Consider the following 26,498-nt stretch of genomic DNA (forward strand, 5'->3'; position numbering starts at 1 on the left):
GCCGTGAAAAGAGTAATTTTAGTGTTGTAAAAAGAGAAATTTTTGCTTTTTCGGCACACAAGAGGTAAACAAGGAATATACCTCGGGGAAAAGTTTTTTTTTTTTATTTGTGTTTTTGTAAACAAATTTCATACCATTGTTTCAGAGATTTGCGTACGAAAATAAAGATTTTATATTTACATTATATATATATTACATTCCTTGCTTACTTAATGTACCAAAAATTGGGTCTGCATTTCTTACATTTAGAGTTAGAAAAGTTCGTGTACTCAGTGATTTACAATGCTCAATTTTTATTGATTAAAACTAACTTTTATTTATGAAGATGACAAACAAATTTCGCTCGATGACTTAATATGCTGATCAGCTTTTTTTATCGTAATGAGATAAAACAAAATTTTACTTTTGAACAGAAGTAAAATGGCATTTACCTTTTCTGACCATTTTATTTATATGAACTCACCTTATGTTAACATCGTAAACCAACATTCTTAATCGTTTAAGGGTTCTTAACAATCTTGAGCATTTACAAATTTTTGCCTCAAGGAGGCAATTAGCAATGGCATCTTGGTTGACCATATATAGTAAAAATTATATACAGTAATGATTGTTACAAAGTGAAACATAAGACTAGTGTTTACTGACAAGTCTTTCAACATTTAGATGTAGCACCTATTTGAATTATTCATTCAGTACTAATTTAAATGATTACAAAAAAATTTGAAGGATTTGCTTTCATCATGTTAAATGGTGTCAATATTGTAAAACACTTTTTATGGCTGTGTTGGAGTAAAACAGCATTATAAAACAAGTGGATACCCAGTTTCTCAAAATATAAGTTTACTGAAGAATTTTTAATTTCATACACCTATATACTTTAATAGGCAGTAGTCACTCTACAAAGCAAAGGGATTGAAAGCTGAAATGTTTTCAAAGATGAATAAAAAATAGTCATTACACTCTTGTTTTCAACTAAAGAATGATTTTGCAAAGTGATTTGTGCAAAGGTTCGTTATTTTTCCTTCAAACCACAGAGGTCTACTTTAGTAAACAAAGAGTTTTGTCCTTGAAAATCGTTTTGTCCATCAACTTGAATAGAAATTTTTATCAAATTGATAAGTTTATAGTAGAGGAAACTCAAGATTAATTGCAATATAAGACATGAAAGACCTAACAACAGGCGCCCGTTACTCTACAAAACAAAGGGTTGAAAGCTTCTGTTTTTACAAAAATGAATCAAAAAAACTTTTATTACAAAACACTTTAACATTCAACCCCTTGTTTTGTAGAATGAAAAACCCTTATTCAAACACTGTGATTATGTGGTGATCAGAAGAAATTTATTTCAAAATTATCTTGTTTTAATTTTGCATATGAAGGGACATGCCGATCCTATAATTATGCGTGGTTGTGGGGTCTGGCTGTTTTTATGTGCCAAATTGCCATTGTACAATATACAGCACATTTATGGCGACTTTTAAAAACTAATTTATCTATTTTTAACGGCTTTAACTTATACAAATAGAGTAAAAATTTTATTATTAACATGTTGATTTAAAAGTAGCAAATGTAAACTGTGTTAATCTTCAAAATATCATTCGATTGCATTGAACCGACTAACACGATTGTTGACTCAGACAATGATTTGATATTATTTTAAAAACGAATATCAAAATAACATTTTCATGCCGTAAGGAAAAACAGGATACTTTTTGATTTGCAATTTTTGATTAATGTGAACATTAATAATCAGGTTTTCAACTTTCAAACTAAAGAAAAGGAACGGTTACTACAGTAGGGCAGGGGAGAGGGGGCTGGTTGAGCAATTTTTACTAAAACAAATAGATCTCTTGAACGGTGCGTCGGATTACATCATTTTTTCACTATTAGAAAGAAAATTTTATCTGCTAAAAATTAATTGAGAAAAAATAAATATTTTTCTAATGTTAACCAGTAAATGGGTTCTTTCAGGATTCAGGATTCTATTCATCTAACTTATGTTTACGCAAGACACATTCACGATCCATTGTTGTCGGTCTATCACAAGTGGGCAAGAAGCCCTCTACTGTAATAACTAAAATAAATTGTTTTTTTTTTCTTGGAGATTGAGTTTAACATAAGGAGTCCTGTGCTCACAGCATTTTTATTGCCAATCAACACACGATGCATGGGTCAGCAAAAAAAGACCATAAGCTTGACTAGCGTGACATGAGTATATACCAAGCTTACACATGACTTTTAGTTTTCAAACTCTCCTTACAGCTCTTTCTAATCACTACGCATGCTTTCTTTTCAGGCATTTGCTAGAACACATCTTCACTGAAACAATGTAAAATGACCGTCTCCTTAATTTCATCGCTAATGGGATATTGGCTTTGAATTGTTTATAGTTAAGCCCTTTGCTTTTGCAATAACTGCAAACAAATTGTTTTGTTTTTTTTCATGGAGATTTTGGAAGAGACTTTTTAGCGAGTTTTAAAACTTTACTTTGAGAAAGAGGAGGGTAGAGTGAGTCAGTTGATTGTCCCATAGTGACATTCGTAGTTTCTATCAAATTTATGGCATTTGTATCGGCCCTTTTTCTCTTTGCTTGTCTCCACTTAAGTATTCTTTCTGTCTCTTTCACGTTAAACCGTGTAATTTGTGCACGAATCATATTGAGTATTTGTTTCTCTCTAGCTAATCTTTTCCAGCGTTACATCCGACACCGCAGTTTTTTTGATAATTACAGTATTTATTGATTTTTTCATTACAAATAAACTTTAGTGAACTAACAAAGGAGACTGCTCTCTTAAGAAATTTATTGAAATTGAAATAATAAACTTTTTGTTTCTTTTTAGTGCCGGATGTAACACAAAGTATACGTCATAGATGTCGGATTTATATATGGTTATCTAAGAATTAGACATCCTTTGCGAACTTTTTTACGCATTAGTGAAGTATTTAATACATTTTTACGTATTAGTGAAGTATTTATTACATTTAAAAAGATCCCTTTAACGAATAACACATAAAATACTTTAGTTTAAAAGGAAAGATTTTGTAAAATAATCGTACGCGACATGTTGTCCCTTCAGCTTACATTGTTTATCCTGTTTTCGAATTCAACTGAAATCTGCATATTATCAAACATTGAGATTTTATCTTTCACAAAATGCAAAAAATTTCTAAATCTTTAAAAAGATTTTTTTTCTTTGATGTTTATCTTATCATGATTCGCTTTAAACTTGAAATTTTTAATTGATATTTATCACATTTTTATAAATTCCCTATCATCGCATTTTTGTCGATTACCAACTATTGCTTTTTCATCGATTACCTTTTATGGCATTTTTATCAATTACTTAGTATCGCGTTTTTATCAATTACCTATTACGGACGCTTTTTATTGACGTTGCCTTTAAAAGTTAATTTTGTATTTGTAATTTTCATTAAAAATTTTGTATTATCTTTAATTCTTAGAATTCTACTTTTAAGTTCTAATTCTTAAAAACTAACTTTGTTTTTGGAAGAGTTTGATGGCTAAATGCAAGTTTAGCGCTTCAAAGAAGTCTGTCAACAAGTAAACTTTAAAGAAGTCTGTTAACTAATTAACATTAGTGTCCAATTCTTAAAGAGTGAAACTTTGAAATTGTTTCCTTTAAATAGCCTCGACCGATTGTTCTTGAAAAATTACTGTTACCAGGCACTTCGCTAGTTTGCATACCTGGTGTAGGTGGCGTAGCTGATGTAGGTGGTGTATTTGGTGTAGGTGGCGTAGCTGATGTAGGAAGTGTATTTGGTGCAGGTGGCGTAGCTGATGTAGCTGGAGTAGATTTTGAGGGTATTACGTATCTTGTAGGTGTAGGTAGCGTGGCTGATGTAGGTAGTGTATTTGGTGTAGGTGGCGTAGCTAATGTAGGTAGTGTATTTGGTGCAGGTGGCGCAGCTGATGTAGCTGTAGTAGATTTTGAGGGTTTTACGTATCTTGAACTTGATGAAGCTTCGGAATATTCAGAATACGGACTTACGTCATTGCTTCCAACGATTTCTGTGTTTTTGAGATTAAATTTGTCGATAAGCAGAGGATTTTGTTTAGAATTGCTAAAATTTACAACTTATAAGGTTTTAAAATTTTACAAGAGTAAACTAAAGCGAAATAATCAAAGTGAATGAAATTTTGACAAGCCAAAAAAATCACCAAAAAATGTCAAATTAAAATTTGGAATTTTACGGAATCTATACTATTTTGAATTAATTCTATTATTGAATAGCTAAAAAAAAAAAGCTTTACAGCTTATCTGTAAAAACCCCCATTACAAGTTAACTATGATGAAAATAATGAAAGGAATTTTCATAGATAGTTCTAAAAACTTTTACATTTTTACCCGAGCTGAGAATCCATCTTCACTGAACTGACAGAATGAAGACCAATTTCTAAAAATAGAAATCCTCATCAAACTCCATCTTAAAATGTTATTTATTGGAAATCTCATTTTGCATCATTTCGAATAAATCACAGACCACATAAACATTAACTATAAAAATATTTTACCTTTGTCCCAGTCTTCCTCTTCTTCACTCATTATTATTTGTTTTGGCTTTGGCATACTTATATTTCCACGCATAGATTGTGGTTCCTTAGAGTTCGGCAGCGTCACTTTTAAAGAAGTAGAGAAAAAAAACAATAAAAAAATTGAAAGAAAACTTTAATGTTAAATGAAATCAACAGAAAGAAAATAACATTCTCAAAGTCATAAATAAAAACGATTTTTGGTAACAGGAAATAACATATATCAGGAAATTACTTTTTTAGTTTTAACATACTAATAAGAGACTAAAGAAGACATTATTTTCATGAAAAAATTTAAAACATACTCACATTTTATTATATTATTTTCTAATGGAGGCTATAATGAAAACAAAAATATACACAAAATATTTAAATCATTTTTAAAAACCATTAAAAAATAAACATTTCAAAGTTAGATCATCAATAAAAGAATGAACATTGCAAAAAATATTTATTTTGATTGTGATTTTTTTTAAAAAAAAACAAATAAAAAAAATAAAGTTTAAATAGGATTTAAATGAAGGAAATTTATAAAAAAGCAAAGCTTTTTTACAAAGTGTCATTTTGTAAAACTAAAAACAAATGCACTAAATGAAAAATTATTGTGTGCAAAAGACCATTAGGTTTAGGAACGAGGATTGTCCATTAAAAACAACAGAATCTTGGAAAAGCAGTTATAAAATCATGATGGCTATTTTTTTTTTAATTTCAGCTTTCCGCTTTCGGTTGAGTTAAAATCTCACTGAGCTCAAATAAATGACTGAAAGATTTTTTAAATGAGAAACAAAACAAAATAAATCTAAATCAGTTCAAAGTAGTCAGTTAAATTTCTGTTTTAACAAATTGAAAAGATAACAACCAAACCTTATCTACACATGATGCCAAGTGCATGCAAATGGCTCCTCTCATTACAAAATGCTTTGCATTAAACGGGCATTGTACTAAATCTTTCTCTGGATGATTCTAAAGAAAAAAAAAAACAATTAGTAGTTTTGTAGTGAGTTAGTAAATGAAATACTTTTCTTATAGTTGCATTTATCACTCAAATACTCATAAGGTCATACTTTTTATTATTTTACATTTTTTTAAGTTGTAAACTTTGTTTATAGATTTTAATGAGTAGCTCAATAAAAAAAAGTAAAAGTTAAAATTTTTTATTAAACTAAGAATAAGTGGTATATTTTGGTGTAACTTAAGACTCTGGTCTTACCATTCTTACCAAAGCCACATGATGATTATCAAGAGATTATCAAAATACAAGGCAGTTACAAACTTCCATTTTATATTGCATATTGTTACAAAATGATAGTAAAAGTCTGTTTTTTTACTACTAATAATGCACTGTTGCATGTTATGCAGGGTACGGTGCATAATGATGGGTTTAGGGTGTGGGACATGTTGTATAGGGTAACTTATTCTTAAACCTGATTCTGATCTTCGATAAGGGACACTTTTAGATCATTAGAGCATCATTTTAGATTTTCCCCTTTTAGATCATTAAGGCTTAAAAGGTAAATCACCTCCTAACAAGTGCAACTTCAAAAGTTATTAAATGCAAATTCAAAAACTCAGATTTATTTTGTTCTACATTTTTTAGTCTCAATAGACTAACTTTTTTTTCTTACAGTTTGATACAAAACTCAATTTTAGTTATTACATGCTGGTATGTTTTGGTTGGAATTCCGGCCTTAGCCTAAGAAAAACATAACTTATTTTGCTAAAAAATTGCACTTATATGTATTAACCTTTATTTTGCAAGGGATTTGTTTTGTTGAAAGTAGTTTACTTTCTAAAATCATACCAAAAGTGGGACCAGTCAACCACATAGTTGTCTCCCTTCATATTGGTTTTTTTCATTTAAACATTTATTTTGTTTGCCACTTTCTAAATATAAAATGATAAGTTTGTAAATCAAAGCATTTATTATTAATAAACAAAATTTAAATATAAAATAGAATTTATGTGTAATTATTTGGCTGTTTAACAAATGAAAAAAATTATACACTGAAAAATTTAACAGTGTTAAAAAAAAAAAAAACTAGTACTACAAATTTCCGTTCAACTACTAAATACTCTTCTAGTTAACTGAAATAGAAGTCCCTTAGTAACTCTTAACTGTAAAAATTAAATATATCATATACTATATTATACAATAAATTACATTTCTTTTGTTAACGGAATAAAAATAAAAATGTTTTTTAATTCAGATAAAGTAATTTAAAAGAAATCATAAGAGACTTAAATAAATACTTATGATACCAATTTTTAAAGAAACTTTACTTGTTGTATAATCTTTTTTAAATTGAATTCACCCAATTTCAAAGGTTCTTAAGCAAAAAATATAAAAGTTAAAAAAAATAAAATAAAATGTTTCCCATGCAGATTGAACTGCCTAAATGATAATAAAGATAAACATCATTACTTTTTTGCATTTTAGGACATGTCTTTGAAACCTTTGTGCAGTGATCACATGAACTGGATCATATGGACAAATGATACTTGCATAAGGATCCCAATATCCTTTTTCATTCATTTTTTATAAGGCTAATCTTTTTGGTGATGTAACAACAGGTTGCATTTATATTGTAAACAAATTATCTTACATTAAATAAAGAGGTGCGTGTATGTCTTAGAACAAACTGTAACTTTAATACACAATAACGTGCATTACGCACATATTGTTTTGCAATACAACTACATTATTCTCTAGACTTAAGCATAAGCTATTATTAACTTAAACTATAAGCATAAGCTATTTCTAACATATACAAATTGCTGTACCAAAACATTACACATTGTTCCCTTATTTAGTAAAACAATAACATTTGTATGTTTTTCAAATTTTTAAATAGCAAGTTTAAAAAAATTTTCTATTTTTTTTTTTTATTTTTATATATATTCAAAGACACGCGTCCCTTTTTCTGTGAATGAAACCCTAACATTAAGGATCAGAGTTTCGTACGTACGTTACAATCACCGATGATATTTCGAAATTGGTATAGCAAAAATCGGACCCCGATGAGATAAGATGACCGATAAGATGACTGAGGCCAGTTCTGTACTGGTATGAATACTGTAAGACGAGTATCGTAAAAACTGACCACACTATTCTTCCGTACAGAGACTCTGATGCCTACCAAACATGTAAAAACTAAAGTCCAAACTCTGTAAATGGTAAAAAACTAGTTCGTTACGACACGGAATTAAAATTTGATTTCGCGTTCCGTAAGTTCCGAAATTTCCTTGAATGTGGAATCCATTTTTTAAAATTATTATTAAGTAAAAGAATTTTTTACTTCTTTAGATTAAATTAAATTTTATTTGCATTTGATTAAGCTCTTTCATTCTGTTAAATACTACAAATAAGCAAAATAGCGCACTAAATTATTCAATCAAATTCAAGGGTGTAAATGAAATAACAAATATGTTTTTTTAATCTTCAGTGGTTGTATTAATGAATTTTTAATTATGCTTGTATCTTGTTTACAAAATGTTTAACGTGCTGTGGTTTCAAAAAAATCCTTTAGTTTTTCCATTTCATTAATATGAGCGTTAAAAATGACAAAAGAAAAATTCAATGTTTCTATCAAACAAAATCGATCAAACATAATTTTGGTGGTGGAAAAAGAAAGGTCTTCGAGATAAAAAAGCTGATTAGAAAGCTTATTTATAGTTTCTAGATTAACCTTCGGCCTCTCATTTAGAGAACGTGATTTATACTAATATTTTCTCAGAGCTTTGTTGCAAAAGATTGAATGATAATAATAATAATAATAATAATAATAATAATAATAATAATAATAATAATAATAATAATAATAATAATAATAATAATAATAATAATAATAATAATAATATTAGTAATAATAATAATAATAATAATAATAATAATAATAATAATAATAATAATAATAATAATAATAATAATAATAATAATAATAATAATAATAATAATAATATTAGTAATAATAATGATAATAACAATAATAATAGTAGTAATAATAATAATGATAATATTAAGATTATAACAGTAACAATAGTAAAAATAATAGTAATAATAATAATAATAAAAATAATAAGAAGAAGAAGAACAAGAAGAAGAAGAAGAAGAAAAATAATAATAATAATAGTATGATATTTAAAATATAATAATAAAAAAAATACACAAAAACACACACAAATACGCGTACTCAAAATCATTTAGTGAGTTATGTGACGCAAAAAAATTTTTTTTTTTTTGCATTAAAAAAAAAACTCCACGGTGGCGAAAATGAAAAAAAAAAAATCTCAAAGTAACGTTATGAAACTTTAAATAAAATTTAAATCAAAAGAGAACACCTCGATACGACAGTTAAGTAAAAGTAATAATCGTTTTTAAATTTTTTAAATTTTTTCATTTACGGTATATATATTTTCATTTATGGCATATACTTCAATTATGGTATATATTGGTATCAAAATTAATTTTGTTAATTTTTTCTACACAAACTAATTTGTTTATATGTTGACAAAAAACGGCTATTTTCATAACCACATATCTTTTAAAAACAAATTAGCAAGGAAAATATTTGTAATATCTTATATTTTATTATTGTAATAGTTAATTAATCTAAAACAATTTAAATTTATACTATCAACTGTATTAAACTATAAACTAGAAATATTTTTATATAAAGATAAAAAATAATAACAATACAAATGATAAAATAGTTAAATATTAACAATAAAAAATTATAACCCGAAGATAATGGTAAAATTGCGTAAAAATGCGTAAAAACGGTAATTATCGGTAATTCCGGTAATTTGTTATAATTTTGTTAAAAGTTAGTAAAAGCTGTAATTTTGAGTAAAATAGCGTAAAACTTTACTTTTTTCATTTTATCAAGATAATTAAATCATTACCACCTAAAATTAAATTGCCCTCTTATATCAGCTTGATTAAAGTTAAAAAAGATTACCGGGCCTAAAGTGCTTACTTTTTTAGTCTGATTATTTTACCAAAACTGCTACCAAACCAATCCATGTTAAAGTAAGTTATGTTTCTCCTGAATAGTTTTATTAAGCTTGACAGAAAAGAGGATCCATCTCTGACTCTGGCTGGAAATCAGGATTTACTGAGTGCAATCAGTGTAAAAAAGTGATCAGGGTGTCTCAAGGTAGCACCAGTGGAGTTAAAGCTCACTTAAAGTAAGTATTTTACTGTTGTAAAGTAAATTTTTACTTACTATTAATATTGCTATCATCATCATCATCATCATCATCATCATCATCATCATCATCATCATCATCATCATCATCATCATCATCATCATCATCATCATCAAAAAATGCGAAGCTAATCCTAAAGCTAATCTCCAATCATTTTAATAATTTCTCCACTACAATTGTTTCAAACTTATCCAATGGAATTCCAAATTCTAGATTCAATTTTCAAAAATAAAAATGATTGTTTATAAGACTTCCTCAACCAAAATTTATGCTTATATAATCACCAGTTTGGTTTTCATAACAACTATCCTACACCTCACGCTTTTATCAAAATTTCAGAAAGATAAAGTTATTGATTTACAAAAAGCGTTTGACACCGTAGACATTCTCCTATCAAAGCTTAATTACTATGACGTACGCGGCATACCCTTGCAATGGCTTAACTCATACCTTTCCGATCGTCAACAGTTTGTTACTTTAAATGACACCTTCTCAGATATTAATAGCGTTTCCATTGGTATCCCTCAAGGATCCAAATTAGTTCTTCTTCTCTTTATTATCTATATCAATGATCTTCATCTTTCTATCAAACATTCAAATACGAATCATTTTGCTGATGATACCAATCCACAATTAATGACAAACTCTCTCAAAAAACTAAATAAATATCTGAATCAGAAAATGGTCAGTCTTGTTCAATGGCTTCGAGCAAATAAGATCTCATCTAAGAAATACTAAAAAAACAAAAATAGTAATATTTTAAGACGCAACATTCTGACTTTTCTAAGAAAACTAATAAGTCTTTCAAAATACTTGAACTTTAGAGTAAGTGGCCAAATAATAATAAATAATAATAATAATAATAATAATAATAATAATAATAATAATAATAATAATAATAATAATAATAATAATAATAATAATAATAATAATAATGATAATAATAATAATAATAATAATAATAATAATAATAATAATAATAATAATAATAATAATAATAATAATAATAATAATAATGATAACAATAATAACAATAATAATACTAATAATAATAATAATAAACTTTACACTGGTCTTGTCTCATCTTCTAATTACTTGAAATGTTAAAATGTGAAATAAAAAATTTTCAAGAATTACTATCTCTCAATTCTCAATCAACCAGTGACGGTAATTTCGAGCCCACTCCTCGTTTTTTTCTTTATGGAATGACCGGATTTTCTGCGAATAGTTCGGTTTGAACAACACCCGCTTCGTGGATAAGCTTGGCTCACACTCTTTGTGGCTTTTTTCTGTTCTCCAAGCAGATGTTACGGATGATACGGTTAGCTCTTGTTGTTGTTTTCCTTTTAAAAAGTGGTCTCTTTGAATCAAAGTCCTTACCAGTATTAATTTTCTTTTTACTAGCCCTACGGTTAGGTGAAAATATTTACCATTTGTGCAATTTTTCGCTGAGAGTATTGTGCACACTGTAGAAGGCATATCATATTAACAACTTTTATTGGAGTATAATCACAATTTTTCCTCATAACTGAAAATTTAAGTTTAGAACTTCAATAAAGGCTATACTTAGATCTTCACATAAGTATAAAAAAAAAAAAAAAAAAAACTTTAACCACTTACTGATTCACTAAGAGTTCACAAAACAAGTTAATGAAATGATAGTTTGGCTTCTTTTTTTTTTTTTTTTTTTTTTTTTTTTTTTTTTTTTTTTTTTCTTCAATTCAAGCATAATAAGATAAAACGAATTTTCTGAGGTTCTAAAGAACTCTTTATGCGTTTAAAACAAAGGTTTTTGGTGTGTCAAATTTACATTCATACACAAATATGCTATTTTTGAAAAATAAGTCTAACGGATCCAATCGAAAGTAACTCTGCGCAATATTTTGAAGGGTTGGAAAAAAATAACGTTGATAAGTATGAAACTGGAAGATTGGAACCAAACTGAAGAAAAATTTGAAACGCAACATCGAAATCAAGATTCACGAGTATCACAGGAAGTTAATAAAAAAATAATTTTTATGATTATTAAACTTTAATGTGTAGCTGAATTTAAACTTCAAATTTATCAAAACAATATTCATGTGATAGAATTTCGTTATGCGAAGCCAACGAAATGTAATTAGAAACTTATCAAATATTGAGGCATCGATTACAAAGGGTTCAATTTAAAAAAAAAAAATCAAAATAGAAATTTTTTATTCACAATTTTTGAAGTTTTTATTTATTAAATTTTATGTTAAATTTTTATTCACTAGTTTTTCACTTTTTGTAAGTGAAAGCACTGATATCAATATTTGATCAAATTAAAGTTTACAGGTTTGAAAATTTATCATACTTTTTTAATCAATTAAAAAAAAAAGGAAAGTAAAATGCAAGTTTCTTTATTCGCTTTTATCACCTCAATGAGCATTCTTGCAAGTTATTCAGCCCAAGATCTCTACTGTATGCCAACCAATCAAACGTGTTGGCCAAAAGAATCAGAATGGAATTTGTTGAAAGAGAAACTTAGCGGTAGACTTTATCCGTTGCAATCAACAAAATACGATGAATGCAGAGCGCAGGGAACGAACGCGTTTAATATATCTGATACTGGTAACGGAATATGTATGCAGTATCACGATTGTGCTAAAGAGTTCTGCAATGTGAACAGAGATTGGAACATTCCCGCATACAGCGTCGAAGCTCACGAAGTCAAAGATGTTCAAGCAGCTTTAGAGTTTGCAAACAAATACAACATCGCTGTGTCAATAAAAACGTCGGGTCACTCGTATTCCGGATCAAGTACCGGTAAAGGAACTCTAATGATTTGGATGCACAAATTCCAAAAGTATAACGAAATTAAAACAAACTTCAGCAATACTTGCATGACAAATTTCAATGCTACCATAAAAGTAGGAGGGGGGGAAACATGGGCAGATGTGTACCACGCGTTGCAAAGCAAGTACCATATAGTTGGCGGTGGTGGGCTGACCATTTCTGCAGCGGGAGGTTGGTTGCAAGGAGTTGGTCTCTCAGCATTATCTCGCTCTCATGGCACGGGAATAGATAATGTAATAAACTTTGAGGTTGTTCTTGCTAACGGGACACTCGCTTTTGCGGACGCTTGCACAAATACTGACCTGTTTTGGGCATTGCGAGGAGGAGGTGGGGGTACGTTTGGCGTTGTAACCTCGGTTACATATCGATTATGGCCAGTTCAGAATGTTGTTCGAGCAACTATGTATTTCTATCTAGCTGATAATAAGAAAATGGCTGCCCTTACCGAGAAATGGGTTGATAAATGGGTTGAGTTATCGCTAAATCTAGACAGAAGATGGGGAGGATATTGGTCATTATCAACATATCTTTTATATTTTTTAGGTAAGCATTTTATCTTTTTTAGTTGAATAAGTTTTGAAAATACTTGAAAGACATTGAGTACGAAACTCAAAATTAAATTTGGGATTTTTACATTTGTGACATTTTTGTTGTTGTTGCAACATATTTTTGTTGTTGTTGCAACATATTTTTGTTGTTGTTGCAACATATTTTTGTTGTTGTTGCAACATATTTTTGTTGTTATTGCAACATATTTTTTGTTATTGTGACATTTGACAAATGCTTTTTAAAACATTCGAAATTTTTATTGGTCAAAAAGATAGAATTTAATATTTCTATCTCGTGGAAAGCGAAAAGTTTTCCAGTTTCTTTCTCTTTGAGTTTCCGTGCTTTTTTAACGACTTTGAGAAAACAACTCTATTTGAGAAAGTGTCGGGTTTATCGAGCTCTTACATCGGCCAACTGGGAAAAGTCTCACTTATCATTCCCTAAAATTGTTTTATCGCTTTTTTTTTTTGATAATCAAATATTTTTTTGAATTACTTTCCGAAATGTAATAATTTCCGTTTTCAAATCCAATATTTTGCAAACCAAAAAATTTTTTCATTACTCGCTTTTAAAACAAAAAATATATTTATTAAGAAATGCACTTAATTTAAAAGTTGGTTGTCACGCAAACTTATTTTTTTCTTTTAAGTATTTGCGTATCGAAACTCAAGTCTCGAAACTAATCGATATTTCATTATCGAAACTTTCGATAAGCGGCGCAAAAGTTATCAAAATGGAGTTTCGATAACTATAAAAAAATGTTATCGTATCGTTTCAAACGGTATTATTGAAATCAAATGAAAGACGTTATTTTCTTTCTTTAACGAGATGTGACGAGAGGTAACTATATTATTGATACTTTAACTTGGTGGAGAAGATACATTTGACATCATCAGGGCTAATTGAAAGTAGTCAGTCAACCTCTTCCAGATGCATCAGAACTTGTTCAAGATTTGCACTCACCTTGTTAATAAAGATCTCTTGTTTGTTGAAGGTGTCAAAGCTAATGAGTATTCAACACCGCCACAAACAGCAGCTTCTAAGTCCACCGTTCAAGTTGAGTGGGAAATATGCATGGCTATTCCAGCCGTTGACACAGATGACGATGAAGGTTGTCTTCAATTTTGGAAGACAACAAAAACAAGTTTCAAATGCTGGCTAAAGCTGCTAGGAAGCGGCGGTACATTCGAGCTTCCTCTGCCTCTTCATAAAGAGCTTCAAAAGAAGAAGAAATGTGCATTTGAAGATAGAGGAACTCAAAAGTAGCATTCAAGAACCATCTGCTAAAGGAAAGGCAACTGGAGCTCCAGAACTCTTGTGGATTTTCACTTTAATTGGCCTTTAATAAACTTTAAATTTAATTTAACTTTGTTTTTTTTTTTTGTTTTTTTTTGTTTTAACAAAAAACACTCCGAGCCACGCCACGACGCTAATAGACGCCATCAAGGGTAGCAAATCCAAAAGAAGCCATTTGTTATTTGATGTTTAATTTTTTAGGTAAATATGAAATATAACATTGTGAACTAATTTTTGTATCATTTTCATTGTTTATAACAACGGATTGCTAGTTGTTGTTAGTTATCATAAAGCATCGTTAGATATTAAAAAATAACAAGAATTACAGAATTTGTAAGTTTAAAAAATGCACCTTTTTTTTTAATCTCTAAAAGTTCCGATAAGATCAAAAAATTTCGATAACTTTTCAAAAATTTCGATAACTTATCGATAACAAATATCGTATCGAAAAAATGTTGTATCGAAATAATTTCGATACACAGATGCTTAGTTTCTTGCTATTAACAAAGCTACAAAAAAAAGTTGCTTCTAAAAAAATTAGAAAAATTAAAGAACCGTTGCATGTTTATGCTAACATTGCATTTTGCACTCGCACGCCCCCCCCCCCCCCCCCACACACACACACACACACTTCGTGACCTTTTTGGAAGGGAGGGCGGGGACCTTTATATTTTCTTTAAAAGGCACAGTGGTCACTTTTCTCTAAAATCGAGAAAAAAGTTTAAAAAAGCATTGTTTATAGAAAAAAGTTTAAATTTTGTTAAATAATGTAAGATAAATTATGAATGTAAAATATTTTCTCATAAATTAACCCAAAATAACAATTCTTTTTTTTTTTTTTTTTTGTTGAATGAAACTTTTTCGAAGGATTAAACTTTGTTTAAAAAAAAACTTATGAAGTCTCACGCCTGGTTTGCTTTAAGGTAAGGCTGTCCATTACCCAAATTTTTTTCAGAACTCTCACCCTATCAGAAGCTTTCAGAATTTCTCAGAATTTGACTACAAGATATTGAGTAAGAATGACCTGGTATGATTTCTAGGGTTTTCTAAGATACCTTTTATGTACTAGGATTATAAGAATAATAAATATTTTTCAGAATTTTATCAGAACTTTGAACAGATGCTTACATTTGAGGTGTTAATAAACAGAATTTCAAAATGCGAAATGAAGCCTTCCTGAACTAAAAAATAAGACATTACTTTTATTGCTTCATGGTTCACTAAAAAAAACCGTAAATTTTAAAATTTGATATTAATTTAATTTCTTTAAAAGGTTTAGAAATTGCTATTTAACATATTCATTTCTAAATGTGATATTTTTATTTAGTTTTGAATTTAAAATTGAAATTGAAATTTAATTGCAACTTTGTCACATCTCTATTTACCGCAAAAATTCGCACGTCAAATAAAATCTGGGTTGCTAGATATAAAACCTTGACGTAAGGGAAAACTTCACCAAAATTTGATTAAAGATGTAGAGTAGACCGGGGCGTTTTCGCCAATTTTGATATGGCGAGTAAAAGAGGTAACTTTTTTTTTACTTTTGTAAGAAATGTGACCTGTAATATTTATTACTTTTACATTATCATCTACTAACTATTGGTTGATGATAGTTGCTGCTTAATTCTATTGGTTGGTGTAACTTTTAAATATGATTTGCTGTTTAATGTTATTAATTGAAATTATCGTGTCACTCTTTCTCCTCGTGGCGTTCTTATTTTTCTTTGTGAAATTAATTGAAATGAAGTTTGACGATAACTGTTAAGGTGAGTTTTCAAAAATATGTTATCATCATCTCACTGCCGTTTGTGGTGAAAATTTCAAATTATGTACAATTATGTATAATTATTATGTATAATTATGTGTAATTATTACAATTAAATTTTGTGAATTCTGAAAAATTTTGTTTGATAAAATTATGGTCATGTTGAGGGGATAGTAGCATGGTAAGTTGATTCTTAATGACATAGAACTAATATGTTTACCTCCACACAGCAATCACCGTCTTCAACCGCTGGACACAAGGTTATAAAACAAAAATGGTTATAGATTTTATCCAAACAACTTTCTGACGGATTATCAGTCTCTTTACCTCGTGATCAATTCTCGTTTTTAACAGTGTATGGGAGGAAATGGCTATGAAAAGAGGACTTATTGTAGATGTATTTGCTCATTGTAGGCTGTACACTCTCCGTAACAGTTAAAGAACACGAGTATAAGAAAGGGGAAGCACTCCGAAATGATGATGAATTTCAGTAAGAAGATGTAAATTTCCCGTTGCTAAGAGAAATCATTCCAATTATTCATCTTTCAATCATTCATCTTTGCCGAAAAAGCTTTCAAACCCAGCTCATACAAAACCTTATTCCACAAAACACAACAAGCGCTAAAAACATTAAAAAGCTGAAGGAAAAAGAGAAAAAAAAAAAGGAATTAAATAATAGGAAATCTCTGGGTATTCATTCCAATCCAATACCAGCCAGTGGCTCGAAGAAGAGTAAATTCTCTTTTAATCAAATTCCATCATGTGATGTGAAGAAGAAGAAATTCTCCAGCTTGCGTTTAAAATCATTAATCGATTCGCTGGAACCAAGTTCATCGAATGTTAACAACCGCAACAGCAAAAATGTAACTGATTTTTGTGCGTGTGGTGTGGTATGATTGGATTCATCAGAATACTGGCTTCAATGGATTTCTTTTTATGGATGTGTTTGTGAAGTCTGCTTTTGCGACATGTGTGCAAAATGCTCTTAATATATTTAAATAGCACATATATGTAACTCTGTTTTCACTAGCGATATTGCCCCATAAATAGCGAAATCCCCCCCCTCCTCCCATATAAGTATGTAAAACAAACTTCGATTTATGAATACAAAAAATAAAAAATCCTTGATTTTTTGGAATACTATCGAACTAAAGCTAAATAATTCTACGTCATTCAGTTATTTGTATGAGGTAAAAACTTGTCACGTCTGACAATTAACATTAAAGCAGAAAAAGTGGCGAAGTAGCCCCGGTCTACCCTATAAATAGTACAAAGTATATGTTTAATCTACTTTGAGTATAAAAACATAGTTTAATTTCAAATTTTTTTTTTTTTAATTTATATTTTTGAAGCAATTTGACCACTGTGGGAGGGGGGGGGGAGGGGGTCCAAAAAACTTCTAGTGCGAAAATTTAAAATTTTATTACTTTTCATCCGAGACCAGGTTGTAAACTAACTTCAAATATTATGTAGTTATGAGCTTGGATTTGTCACATATTTTGATATTTCAAATTGTCTCATTCCATTCTAATATTTTAATTGATTTACCTTTTGATTTTCAGGAAACGAACAAGACGCAGCAACAACCTTTGCAAACAGTGTAAACGAATGGAAAATGTCCCTAAATTTAGAAGAGCAGTCAGCCGTTTACCAGGAATTAAAAACATTCCCGAGTTACTATGAGTCAAGAGGGGGAATAAATTCCACTGCTGATGACACAGGTAATGATTCAATTCCACTACTGATGATACAAGCAGTTCAGCATTTCTTCATCATTCCGGATAAATAACTACTAGTTTAACATTCATCAAAGAATCTTTCGAGATTCCTGAACTCAATTTAAGCCTATTTTTTCTTTGTTTATAGTTTGTCATTTATTTTTACTTGACAATGTTTACTTCGCTGCTGATATTTACTATTGTACTTAATGAATGGTTGACGGTTTGTTATTTAACGGTTCCTTAAAAACATTTTAGGTTTTCCAACCTTTAACATTGCAAACCGTCTGATTCCGAGGTTATGGGTCCAAGAAAATCCCGAAAAAGCTAAAGAAGTGTTGAAGTATCTAATTTATAATGGCTTCTTTACCTTTAACTACATTCTCGGTGGCGCAATGGAGGAAATAGCAATAAATGAAACAGCTGTTAATCCTGCAATGCGAAAGGCATTGTGGCAACTCGTGACCTTCGACGAGAGAATGATTCAAAAACTTCGTGACACAGTTCCAGACACAGGCGTTGGATACAATCATGCGGCCAAAAATGAACCGAATTGGCAGGCGGCATTTTGGGGATCGAATTTAGATAAGTTAAAGCTTCTGAAGAGAAAGTATGATCCTGGTAATCGTTTCAATTGCTGGCATTGTATTGGATACCAAGGTCCTGAAATTCCTTCTTCATCCTCTCATTTAAAGTGTTCATTATTTACGGTTTTTATTTACTTGTTTGGTTTCTTCGTAATGAAAAATTTGTAACTATGTAATTAAAAAATGTTTGTGATTTTTGTGTGGATGTTTATTTTCAAATAAGCATCATCATGTTCAATTCATCATATACACCATCTTAATCACCCTCTTTGTAAATTGGTCACAAACTGTATGTTTGTTTTTATGATTACCTTATGCGGTTGAAATATTTCAAAAATTTTGTTCATTCGAAAAAATTTAGTGGTTTGCATAAAAAATGAAAACGGGTAACTTTAACACTGCCCTGAATTCCAGGCAAAAAATATTTTTTTTAAATTTGAATTTGAATAAAAAAGTTTCCTTCAGAAAAAATTTCGTTTGTTTTATTTTAGAAATTTTTAATTTTAAATGTTTAAAAATTTTAAATGATTTTTAAATGTAAGTCACAAAAACTTGTAATTCTTGTGAAAAATTCGCAACTTTTCACAACAAAAATTTGTTATTTCCAACTGCTGTAGATTCGGAGAAATTCATTAAAAATTGTGTGCTGTCGACACAACATTCCTTTGAAAAATTTGTTTTTATTGTTATATAAGCAGCTTAATCTTCACCTTGTTTTATAAGAGTAGCACTGGCATTGGCTCTTAATTTCCCATGACCAAATCGACCTTTTTAATTAAGTTGTACACCTGATTTACATTCCTGCAACATTAGGCCTGCTGCTCTACTATACCAAAGGGGAATAAGTTCAAGTTTAGGCTAAAATAACTTTAAGACCTCAATCACTTTAAGAAAGTTAGTCCATAACATTTGTTTATTCAACATTATAAAATGTTCAGGGTTTATTCGGTAAAATGTTCAGCGTTGTTTGAGAAAACTCTACGGCCGAAAGAAGTATGCTCATAAGCTAGATCAAAAAATCAATGTGTTTTATAATTTACTTCCTTTTACCATGCCCTCTCGATAAAGATTTCTATGTTCAGCGGTATGAGTAGATGCAAATATCTGTAAAAAATCTGACATCCAAAAATTTTATTTATAGCAACATTAAATAAAGTATCCCATTATTAAAGATATGGGTGCTGGCTTTCAAGATACCATTGAAATCGATAATGCTATTTCTCTTTGTTTAGCCCAAAAAAAAATATTCTTAAAACAGTGCAAAAATAAAACCGAAACAGTAACAAGGACGAGCAAACCATTTAATTGGCTCAAACTTTTTCAGATTTTATCTGAAATTATAACAAATCCCACTAAAACAAGCTAGAAGCTTTGATTTTCAATATCTTAAAGTAGATATTGTCGTCTCCCCCTCTCCTTCTCTTCTTTTATAAAAAAGATATCTTCATTATCCTCAGAAGAAAACATCATCTTCACCGCAACATTTAAAAGATTTTTTGTTTTTTATTCGTTTTTTAGTTGTAACAGCATTTTAATTTGTTGATTTAAAAATTTTAAAAAAATGCTAGTGACAATAAAATAAAATACCACAATAAAATAAAATTCGCTGCTTTGAAAATAACGTTTTAAAAATAACACACTATAAATAAATAAAACAATATTTAAATGGTATAAAGTGAATGTAAAAATCAAATAAATCTATCAATTAAAATTAAATGACGAATTTAATGATATAAAAATAGTATTAAAATGAAGTAATATTTGATTAATACTAAAATTGATTCAAATGTGAAATTCATTTTTGTTAATGGGTGTTTTTCATAGAATTAGAAGCACTTCACTCTGTATGAAATTTTTCAGTTGATTCTATTATCAAGATTTTGATATTATTAGTTCAAGTAGTTATATTTGAGGATTATTGTATTGTGGTATTTTGATATCCAAATTATAATAGATTTTCCGCACTACAGCAAAACAGCTATATCGAGAACTATCAATTATTAGTAGTAGTATTATTTTGAATAAGAATACAAACAGTTTGATGGAATTGAGGATCAACTCTACTTATCTCGACAATATTGGAATCTATGAATGTGATTATCCATTACATTTTATTCAACATGAGACCCATTTAAACTAGTTTAAACTTGCACCAACAGAATCGTTGTTAAAGACTTGGAGGGGGTAAAGGAACTTTACACCAAACGAAACTTTATTTTTACGAGAATTAATTTACAAATTCTACTATTTAGATCCATAAGAAGCGAAAGAAAAATTTAACACATTCTCCTGAACAAATAGTTCAGGATAACAAGATATTTATATAATTTATCACTTTTTTTTTTTTTGGTTTAAATTCATTAAGTTAGCTAAACTTTCAGAACTAGTAAGACATGTATATAAAGTTATTATTTGTATTACTTCATGGGAAATATAAAATCTTTTTTTTTCCCCGCTTAAATTCGATTTTCCCCGCTTCGGTTCAATTTTTCACAGTATTTTGCGACAATGTTTCATACAAAATATTTTTTTTTTTTAATATTGTGTTTTCTTGAGAATTTCAGCTTTCAAAGGTATGAAAATAAATATTACTAAAAGTTGAAATGAATTTAGTTTCAGACTTTTAGTCGATTGATTTCCCATGTATATGTAAATGAGTACGAGGTTGAGGCAACAATAGAAACGCGTTTTCAAAAAAAGAAAAATAAAATTTCTGTTCGCGTCGATTTTAAGAATGCTTGTTAACATTGCAATAACTTCGCTTTTACTTTTGAACATAGCAGAAGCAAACGGAGCTTCGTTCTCTCGAAATTCCAAACTCGCTTTAAAAATAATAACAACGACGACACCAAAACCAACGTCACCACCAGACATTACAGAAAAAACTGAGAACTTTAATGAAACAGTTTGTGTTGGAAACGAAGCAAATATAACTTTTAACAAGAACGTTGCATTTTTGTGTATTAACGGCAGCATTGGAGAACTTGTCGATTCCGGTATGAATGATTACTTTGTAACATTTTTTTTCCCCAGGATATTTTTAGTTTAAAAAACGCCTTAAAATTAAGCGTTTCCATAATTAAAGCCTAAGAGTTAAGCAAATCATAATTAAACGCATTATAATTTAGTTTTTCATAATTAGGCCAAAAAGTTATGCTAAGATTTGTTTTAGTATTTCCATTATTTTTCCATCGCTTGCCTTTATTATTTAGAAATCTTTACTGAAGGCGATTGTACAACTGGATGGTATGCCCAGAGCGAAATAGATAATCGAGTATTCTTTGTTTGCAAAGAAAGAAAGAGAAAAGTGTACTATGTGCGCTCAGCGATACTCAGAAGCAACATTTTCACGTTCAATCCAGAATTATTGTATTATGTAACATGGCATTAGTAAAGTATTGTTTGATGGTGTTGATATAAATCCTCATTACGAAAGTCTAAACAGCTTTTTGTGTAAACTCCATTTGATAAATATGAAATATGCTATTAAAAGCGCCAGCAGTAAGGTGCAAGGTGGTATTTAAAACAATCACGTGGTATTTGAAATAAAGTTTTATTATAGTTTCATTGATTTATTAAGAAATATTCTTTAGAATAAAAATCCTTATGATAGTCAAAAAAAAAAAAAAAAAAAAAAAGTTTGTAATTATAAATATATACTAAAGACGCTCGAAATGCCTAAATTATGAACCGCTTGGGAGATAGGGTTGTTTCTTGTAAACAGTAGGTTTAACTAGCTTCAACATGTGCATTATGTTCATCTTATAGAAAAAATTTATTAAAGTCAGCCATTTTAATGAATATGGACACTTGTAGCTATAAAGAATGGTTGTTAAAGGAGTACTTTCTGAATTCTAACTCATTATGAGATTCAAAACATTGGAATTATTCCCCAGAGAAAAGGTTATTGGTTTATAGACACTTCAATAAAAAAAAACATTCTCCGTCTTTCAAAAAAATTCTTCTAGTATCCGTTTAAGACATTATTTTACTCAACTAAAATGCCCTTGATTAATTCCAAAAAACTCACCTTTTTTCTGAAAAATTTCTTAAGAAGTAAACTTGATTGAAATGTTTTACAATAAAAAACATTTAAAGTCAACGTCTCATCATAAGTTTAAGAGAACCTGCTTCGTCTTTTTATGGAAACTTTCTTAGATCATAAAAATTCCCACTTAAAAATTTTTTTAAGGTCTCTTTACACTGATTCAAATGTTTGTTCTTTTACTAATGGATGATGCAACAACTAAAGTAAAAGAGCTTCGTTGGCTCGATAAAACGCGTGACTCGATAAAACGCGTGTTAATCTTCATGTTTCTAATCAGGAATTCTTGCATTACACAGTACATAATTTAAAAATAAAGAAATAATTTTACATTTTATATAAAAAAAAATTCGCGTTCGTAATTTAACTTGTTACATTTTCTCAGTTTGGAAATTTAGATCGCTAATATAAAATCAAGCACCAAACAAGCAATTATTGCAGTGTTGGATTAACTTACTAATGCGGCGATCGATTGATCGTTTGATAAAGCTAATGTTTGGTTTTTCCAAACTTTCGCCACTTTAATTCCAGTAATCATTCTTATTTACAAAATTTCCGGTTTAACATTTTAACGATATTTAAAGCACGAAGTTGTTTAAGACTCTTTGATTATTGTAAAGTTCTACAAACTGAACTTGACGGTATAAATATAATAGGCAGGAAATAGCATTGTACATATGCTGCTGTTGGTTTCATGGTAAAGGAGATTGTATTTGTTTTGTGAAGCCTCCATTTTCTAAATAATAGTCTAAGAAATCATCAAAAAAGATTTTCTCGTGAAAAATTTTTTAAATTTATTTTAGAATGAATTAAATTTAGATTTCGCGACAGCTAAAGCCTTTTTTTTTTTTTTACTCGATGCATAGCAACATTTCCTTGAATCAACGCTGCATTTTTTTTATTCGAATTTGTGTTCCAATTTACTTTTCGTTACTTTTCAGTTGGGTTTTCGTGATTTTTTTACTTTTAAATCAATAATTTTATTATCGTCGAATTCCAGTCCCCTTTTTTCATGTAAGAATTTATGTCAAAAAAAAAAAAGGCATTTGATGTATTTTACCCTTTTCCACTCTCAAATTATGAAGATTTTAAATGATTTATGCGAGTTTTTATGAAAAAAAATATGCGAAAGTTCTAAAAGTTTTACTACGGCTTGTACAAAAACATTCCCAGATGACTAAAAAATGGCATCCCGATTATTGAGTCGAAAACAAATTATATTTTTTTTCTTTTTCTTTCAATCTCAAATGACTGAAAATTGAAATTGAAATAATCGAATAGAGAGTTTAAGATGATCAAGTATGAGCTGTGGGTTCTTGGCAAAGAAGTCATTACCTTCAAGATAAGTGGAAATCTGTTTAAAATCGATTTGTTAATTACTAAAGGAAGAAAACCATCAGATGCATTACTTTCTAGCGAAAATGAATCAAAGCGAATAACAAATGTAAAAATGAAGTAGAAATTTTTTTTTTAATAGTTAGAAACTCAATGTTAACAATATTTAATCATCGGACTATCACAATGGTTTTATTTTGCATGTAGTTAATAGGTATAAACAATGGTTACCATTTTGTGTTCTCTGTTTTTTGTAATGGCTCTTTTTTTATGAACGCATAGAGATTAAAAATGTGGATAAAAATTGCTTAAATTTTTGTTTACATGCAGAAGACATCCAAGATAATGCACTTCCGCTCAATGTAAGAAGCTAAGCATTGTTATTAACAACACCATCAGATATTAAACATCAAGAATAAAAAACGGTTGCTTATGTCAGTTTGTTAACTTATCGTTCATCAAGAAAAAAATCTCTGAAAAAGATTGGTAAGTACTCATTGAGGATTTCAACCCCGTTTTTTATTTCGTTTATGGAGCAAAACCATCAAGCTTAATACTTCACTTTTAATAAAACAAACTTGTGGTGTATTTGAGCTTAAAAAAGAAACTTACATAAACCAGAAATTTCGTTAGTTAAATAGTAGGAAAAATGTAACTGGTTTATAAGAGTAAAAAAAAAAAAAATTACGGATATCTTATAATGTAAAAAAAAATAGATGGAGTTTTCAAGGACACCAATAACTATTTAGGGATTCACTTTAACAACTACATTAGTTATTTCAGGATTCGAAAACTCTAATTACTTGACATAAATCTGAAAGAAAAGATTTTGAATAGTATTTACTCCCCATTTCCCAATTCAAAGTAACAAAAAATTTAATTCTATTTGTTTTTCAATACACAATCGCGATAAATTTTTAATAACGTTCTATCCTCAAAAATGCATAAGGTTATTATTAAGTCTATGATTTTACCAGGGAAGCAATATAAGACGGACAATATATCATAGGCTTTTTTTTTTATTATTATTTTGAGCAATAATAATAAATTTTTCTAATGCTGATAAGAGTAATCCTCAGCGTACGCTTTTATTATGTATTATTTAAAATATTATCTTTTAGCCGTTTATTATCTTCTTGGGAATTGTGACGGACGAATGTTTGAAGCGCATATCTTGTAGATAGCTTTATTATGTCTCCGACAGCAGTTGGAAAGTTATGGTTGCTACTCATTTTGACAGCTCCACTAACTCTAACAAAACCTTTCAAATTAAGTGACCAGGGTTTTAACTATAAACTATCCGAGTTTGAGGAAATGGTCATTAAAAACCGGCACCGAGTTATCGCAAGAGCAATTACTAAGCAAACACAAAAGTTTGGTTACGGTTGCGATGACGACTGTAAAAAGAAAGAAAACCTTCGGCTGCTTCTGATAAAAGCAGAGTCGAAGTCGAATTCTAGTTGGTGCAACAAGGATTGTCAGGAGAAAAATAATATTCTTACTCTTGTGAAAAAACCGATCGCCTCAGCTAACCAAAACTTAGATACCCAAATTTCAGAAAATCAGACGACTGCAGAAAACAAAACGATTGAAGAAGTCAAAAGTAAAAATATTACAAACTGTGAAGAAATATGTAATAAAGATAAGAAACAATTATCAGTTTTCAATAACCAATCTTGTGACATTCAATGCAACAATAAAACTGGAATATCTACGAGCATAAAAAATAGTTTAAAAACAAATACGTCAGGACATGACGGATACGAAAAAAGAGAAAAAACTTTAGAAGATTCGATCGCAAAGTATATAACGTTTGATCGTGAGTATGCGAACAGAAGATACACTAGAAATTACTGGAACAGATTTTTTTGACCTTTGATATTTTGTTAAAAAAGAAATTTATTTTTTAAATAATTTATTTGTAATATTAAAAAGATATTTATAAGAAGCTTTTTAGTTGTTTTGGTATATAAACAATAAAAATATAAAAATATAAAATAAATCGCTTGATGGTATAATATTTAGAAAAGCTCATTTAGGATATTTGCAGACGATAAAATAGTGTATAGTGTTCTAATGACTTAATTACAAAGGATACTTTGCCGAACAAACCAAATTTAATGACCAACAACCTTTTCTTACTTACAAAACTCCTGCAAATTTAAATTTCCGCGTTAAAATTGTTTTTTTCAAATAATTTTGTCTTCTCTTTCTCTCCTACTCTTGCTCTCATCTTCTTCATGGAGCTTCTCATAGGAAAAACGAACCAGAGAGGCTACTTTCAAGCTGAACTCGAGTTTTGTTCTTGCCATATTTTTTAAATGCTTATCAAAAAATAAAATCTCACGCATATTTTTAAAATGCTTTTTTTAAATATTTATACTTATATAATTATTTATTTGATTAGTATTTATGATTTAAACTGTAGCCAGTGTTAAAACAATGCAAATTTGATTCTCTTTCTGAGCAAGAGATTTTGGATGTACATTTAGCTCTCTTTCTGAGGAGAGATTTTACGACTACAGAAAGATAAGATATGCTTCACGGCATGTCTAATACATAATCATAAAGTACGTTTTCGGGAGCGACTAATTCAGAGTGCGTCATACTGATAGTTATCGTGAAT

General features: G+C 29.3%; 4 protein-coding genes across 9 annotated transcripts; 3 read left to right on the forward strand and 1 right to left on the reverse strand.

Annotated features, from left to right (window-relative positions):
- Positions 1 to 2,911: 2,911 nt before the first annotated feature.
- Positions 2,912 to 7,204, reverse strand: LOC149892801 (uncharacterized). Of its 5 annotated transcripts, none has more exons than XM_090097801.1 (7): positions 6,975 to 7,128; positions 6,298 to 6,436; positions 5,417 to 5,515; positions 4,862 to 4,889; positions 4,535 to 4,639; positions 4,368 to 4,416; positions 2,912 to 4,083 (listed from the first exon to the last, which is right to left on the reverse strand). In XM_090097801.1, exons 2-7 carry the CDS (start codon positions 6,376 to 6,378, stop codon positions 3,597 to 3,599), a joined length of 849 nt encoding a protein of 282 aa, XP_089953927.1. In that variant the 5' UTR covers positions 6,379 to 6,436; positions 6,975 to 7,128; the 3' UTR covers positions 2,912 to 3,596. The 5 variants fall into 5 exon arrangements, with proteins under 5 accessions (XP_089953927.1, XP_089953949.1, XP_089953920.1 ...); XM_090097823.1 differs by having other exon boundaries at positions 6,354 to 6,436; positions 6,975 to 7,104; XM_090097794.1 differs by lacking the exon at positions 6,298 to 6,436 and having other exon boundaries at positions 6,975 to 7,204.
- A 4,676-nt stretch (positions 7,205 to 11,880) lies between these two features.
- On the forward strand, positions 11,881 to 19,165 carry LOC145187513 (uncharacterized). Of its 2 annotated transcripts, none has more exons than XM_080063927.2 (3): positions 11,881 to 13,120; positions 17,750 to 17,908; positions 18,164 to 19,165. In XM_080063927.2, exons 1-3 carry the CDS (start codon positions 12,130 to 12,132, stop codon positions 18,658 to 18,660), a joined length of 1,647 nt encoding a protein of 548 aa, XP_079920053.2. In that variant the 5' UTR covers positions 11,881 to 12,129; the 3' UTR covers positions 18,661 to 19,165. The 2 variants fall into 2 exon arrangements, with proteins under 2 accessions (XP_079920053.2, XP_089933126.1); XM_090077000.1 differs by lacking the exon at positions 11,881 to 13,120 and adding an exon at positions 14,408 to 15,947.
- Positions 19,166 to 21,143: 1,978 nt separating this feature from the next.
- Positions 21,144 to 21,927, forward strand: LOC149892802 (uncharacterized). The gene is made up of 2 exons (XM_090071550.1): positions 21,144 to 21,488; positions 21,705 to 21,927. The coding sequence occupies exons 1-2, from the start codon at positions 21,227 to 21,229 to the stop codon at positions 21,881 to 21,883; spliced, it is 441 nt and encodes a 146-aa protein (XP_089927676.1). The 5' UTR covers positions 21,144 to 21,226; the 3' UTR covers positions 21,884 to 21,927.
- Positions 21,928 to 24,209: 2,282 nt separating this feature from the next.
- LOC149892803 (uncharacterized) lies at positions 24,210 to 25,816 on the forward strand. The gene is made up of 2 exons (XM_090069970.1): positions 24,210 to 24,358; positions 24,994 to 25,816. The coding sequence occupies exon 2, from the start codon at positions 25,064 to 25,066 to the stop codon at positions 25,742 to 25,744; it is 681 nt and encodes a 226-aa protein (XP_089926096.1). The 5' UTR covers positions 24,210 to 24,358; positions 24,994 to 25,063; the 3' UTR covers positions 25,745 to 25,816.
- Positions 25,817 to 26,498: the final 682 nt, after the last annotated feature.

This window comes from Hydra viridissima, unplaced genomic scaffold (assembly GCF_058129835.1).
Source record: "Hydra viridissima isolate aposymbiotic clone 2 unplaced genomic scaffold, HvirCarnegie_v1 scaffold_1, whole genome shotgun sequence".
NCBI lineage: Eukaryota > Metazoa > Cnidaria > Hydrozoa > Anthoathecata > Hydridae > Hydra > Hydra viridissima.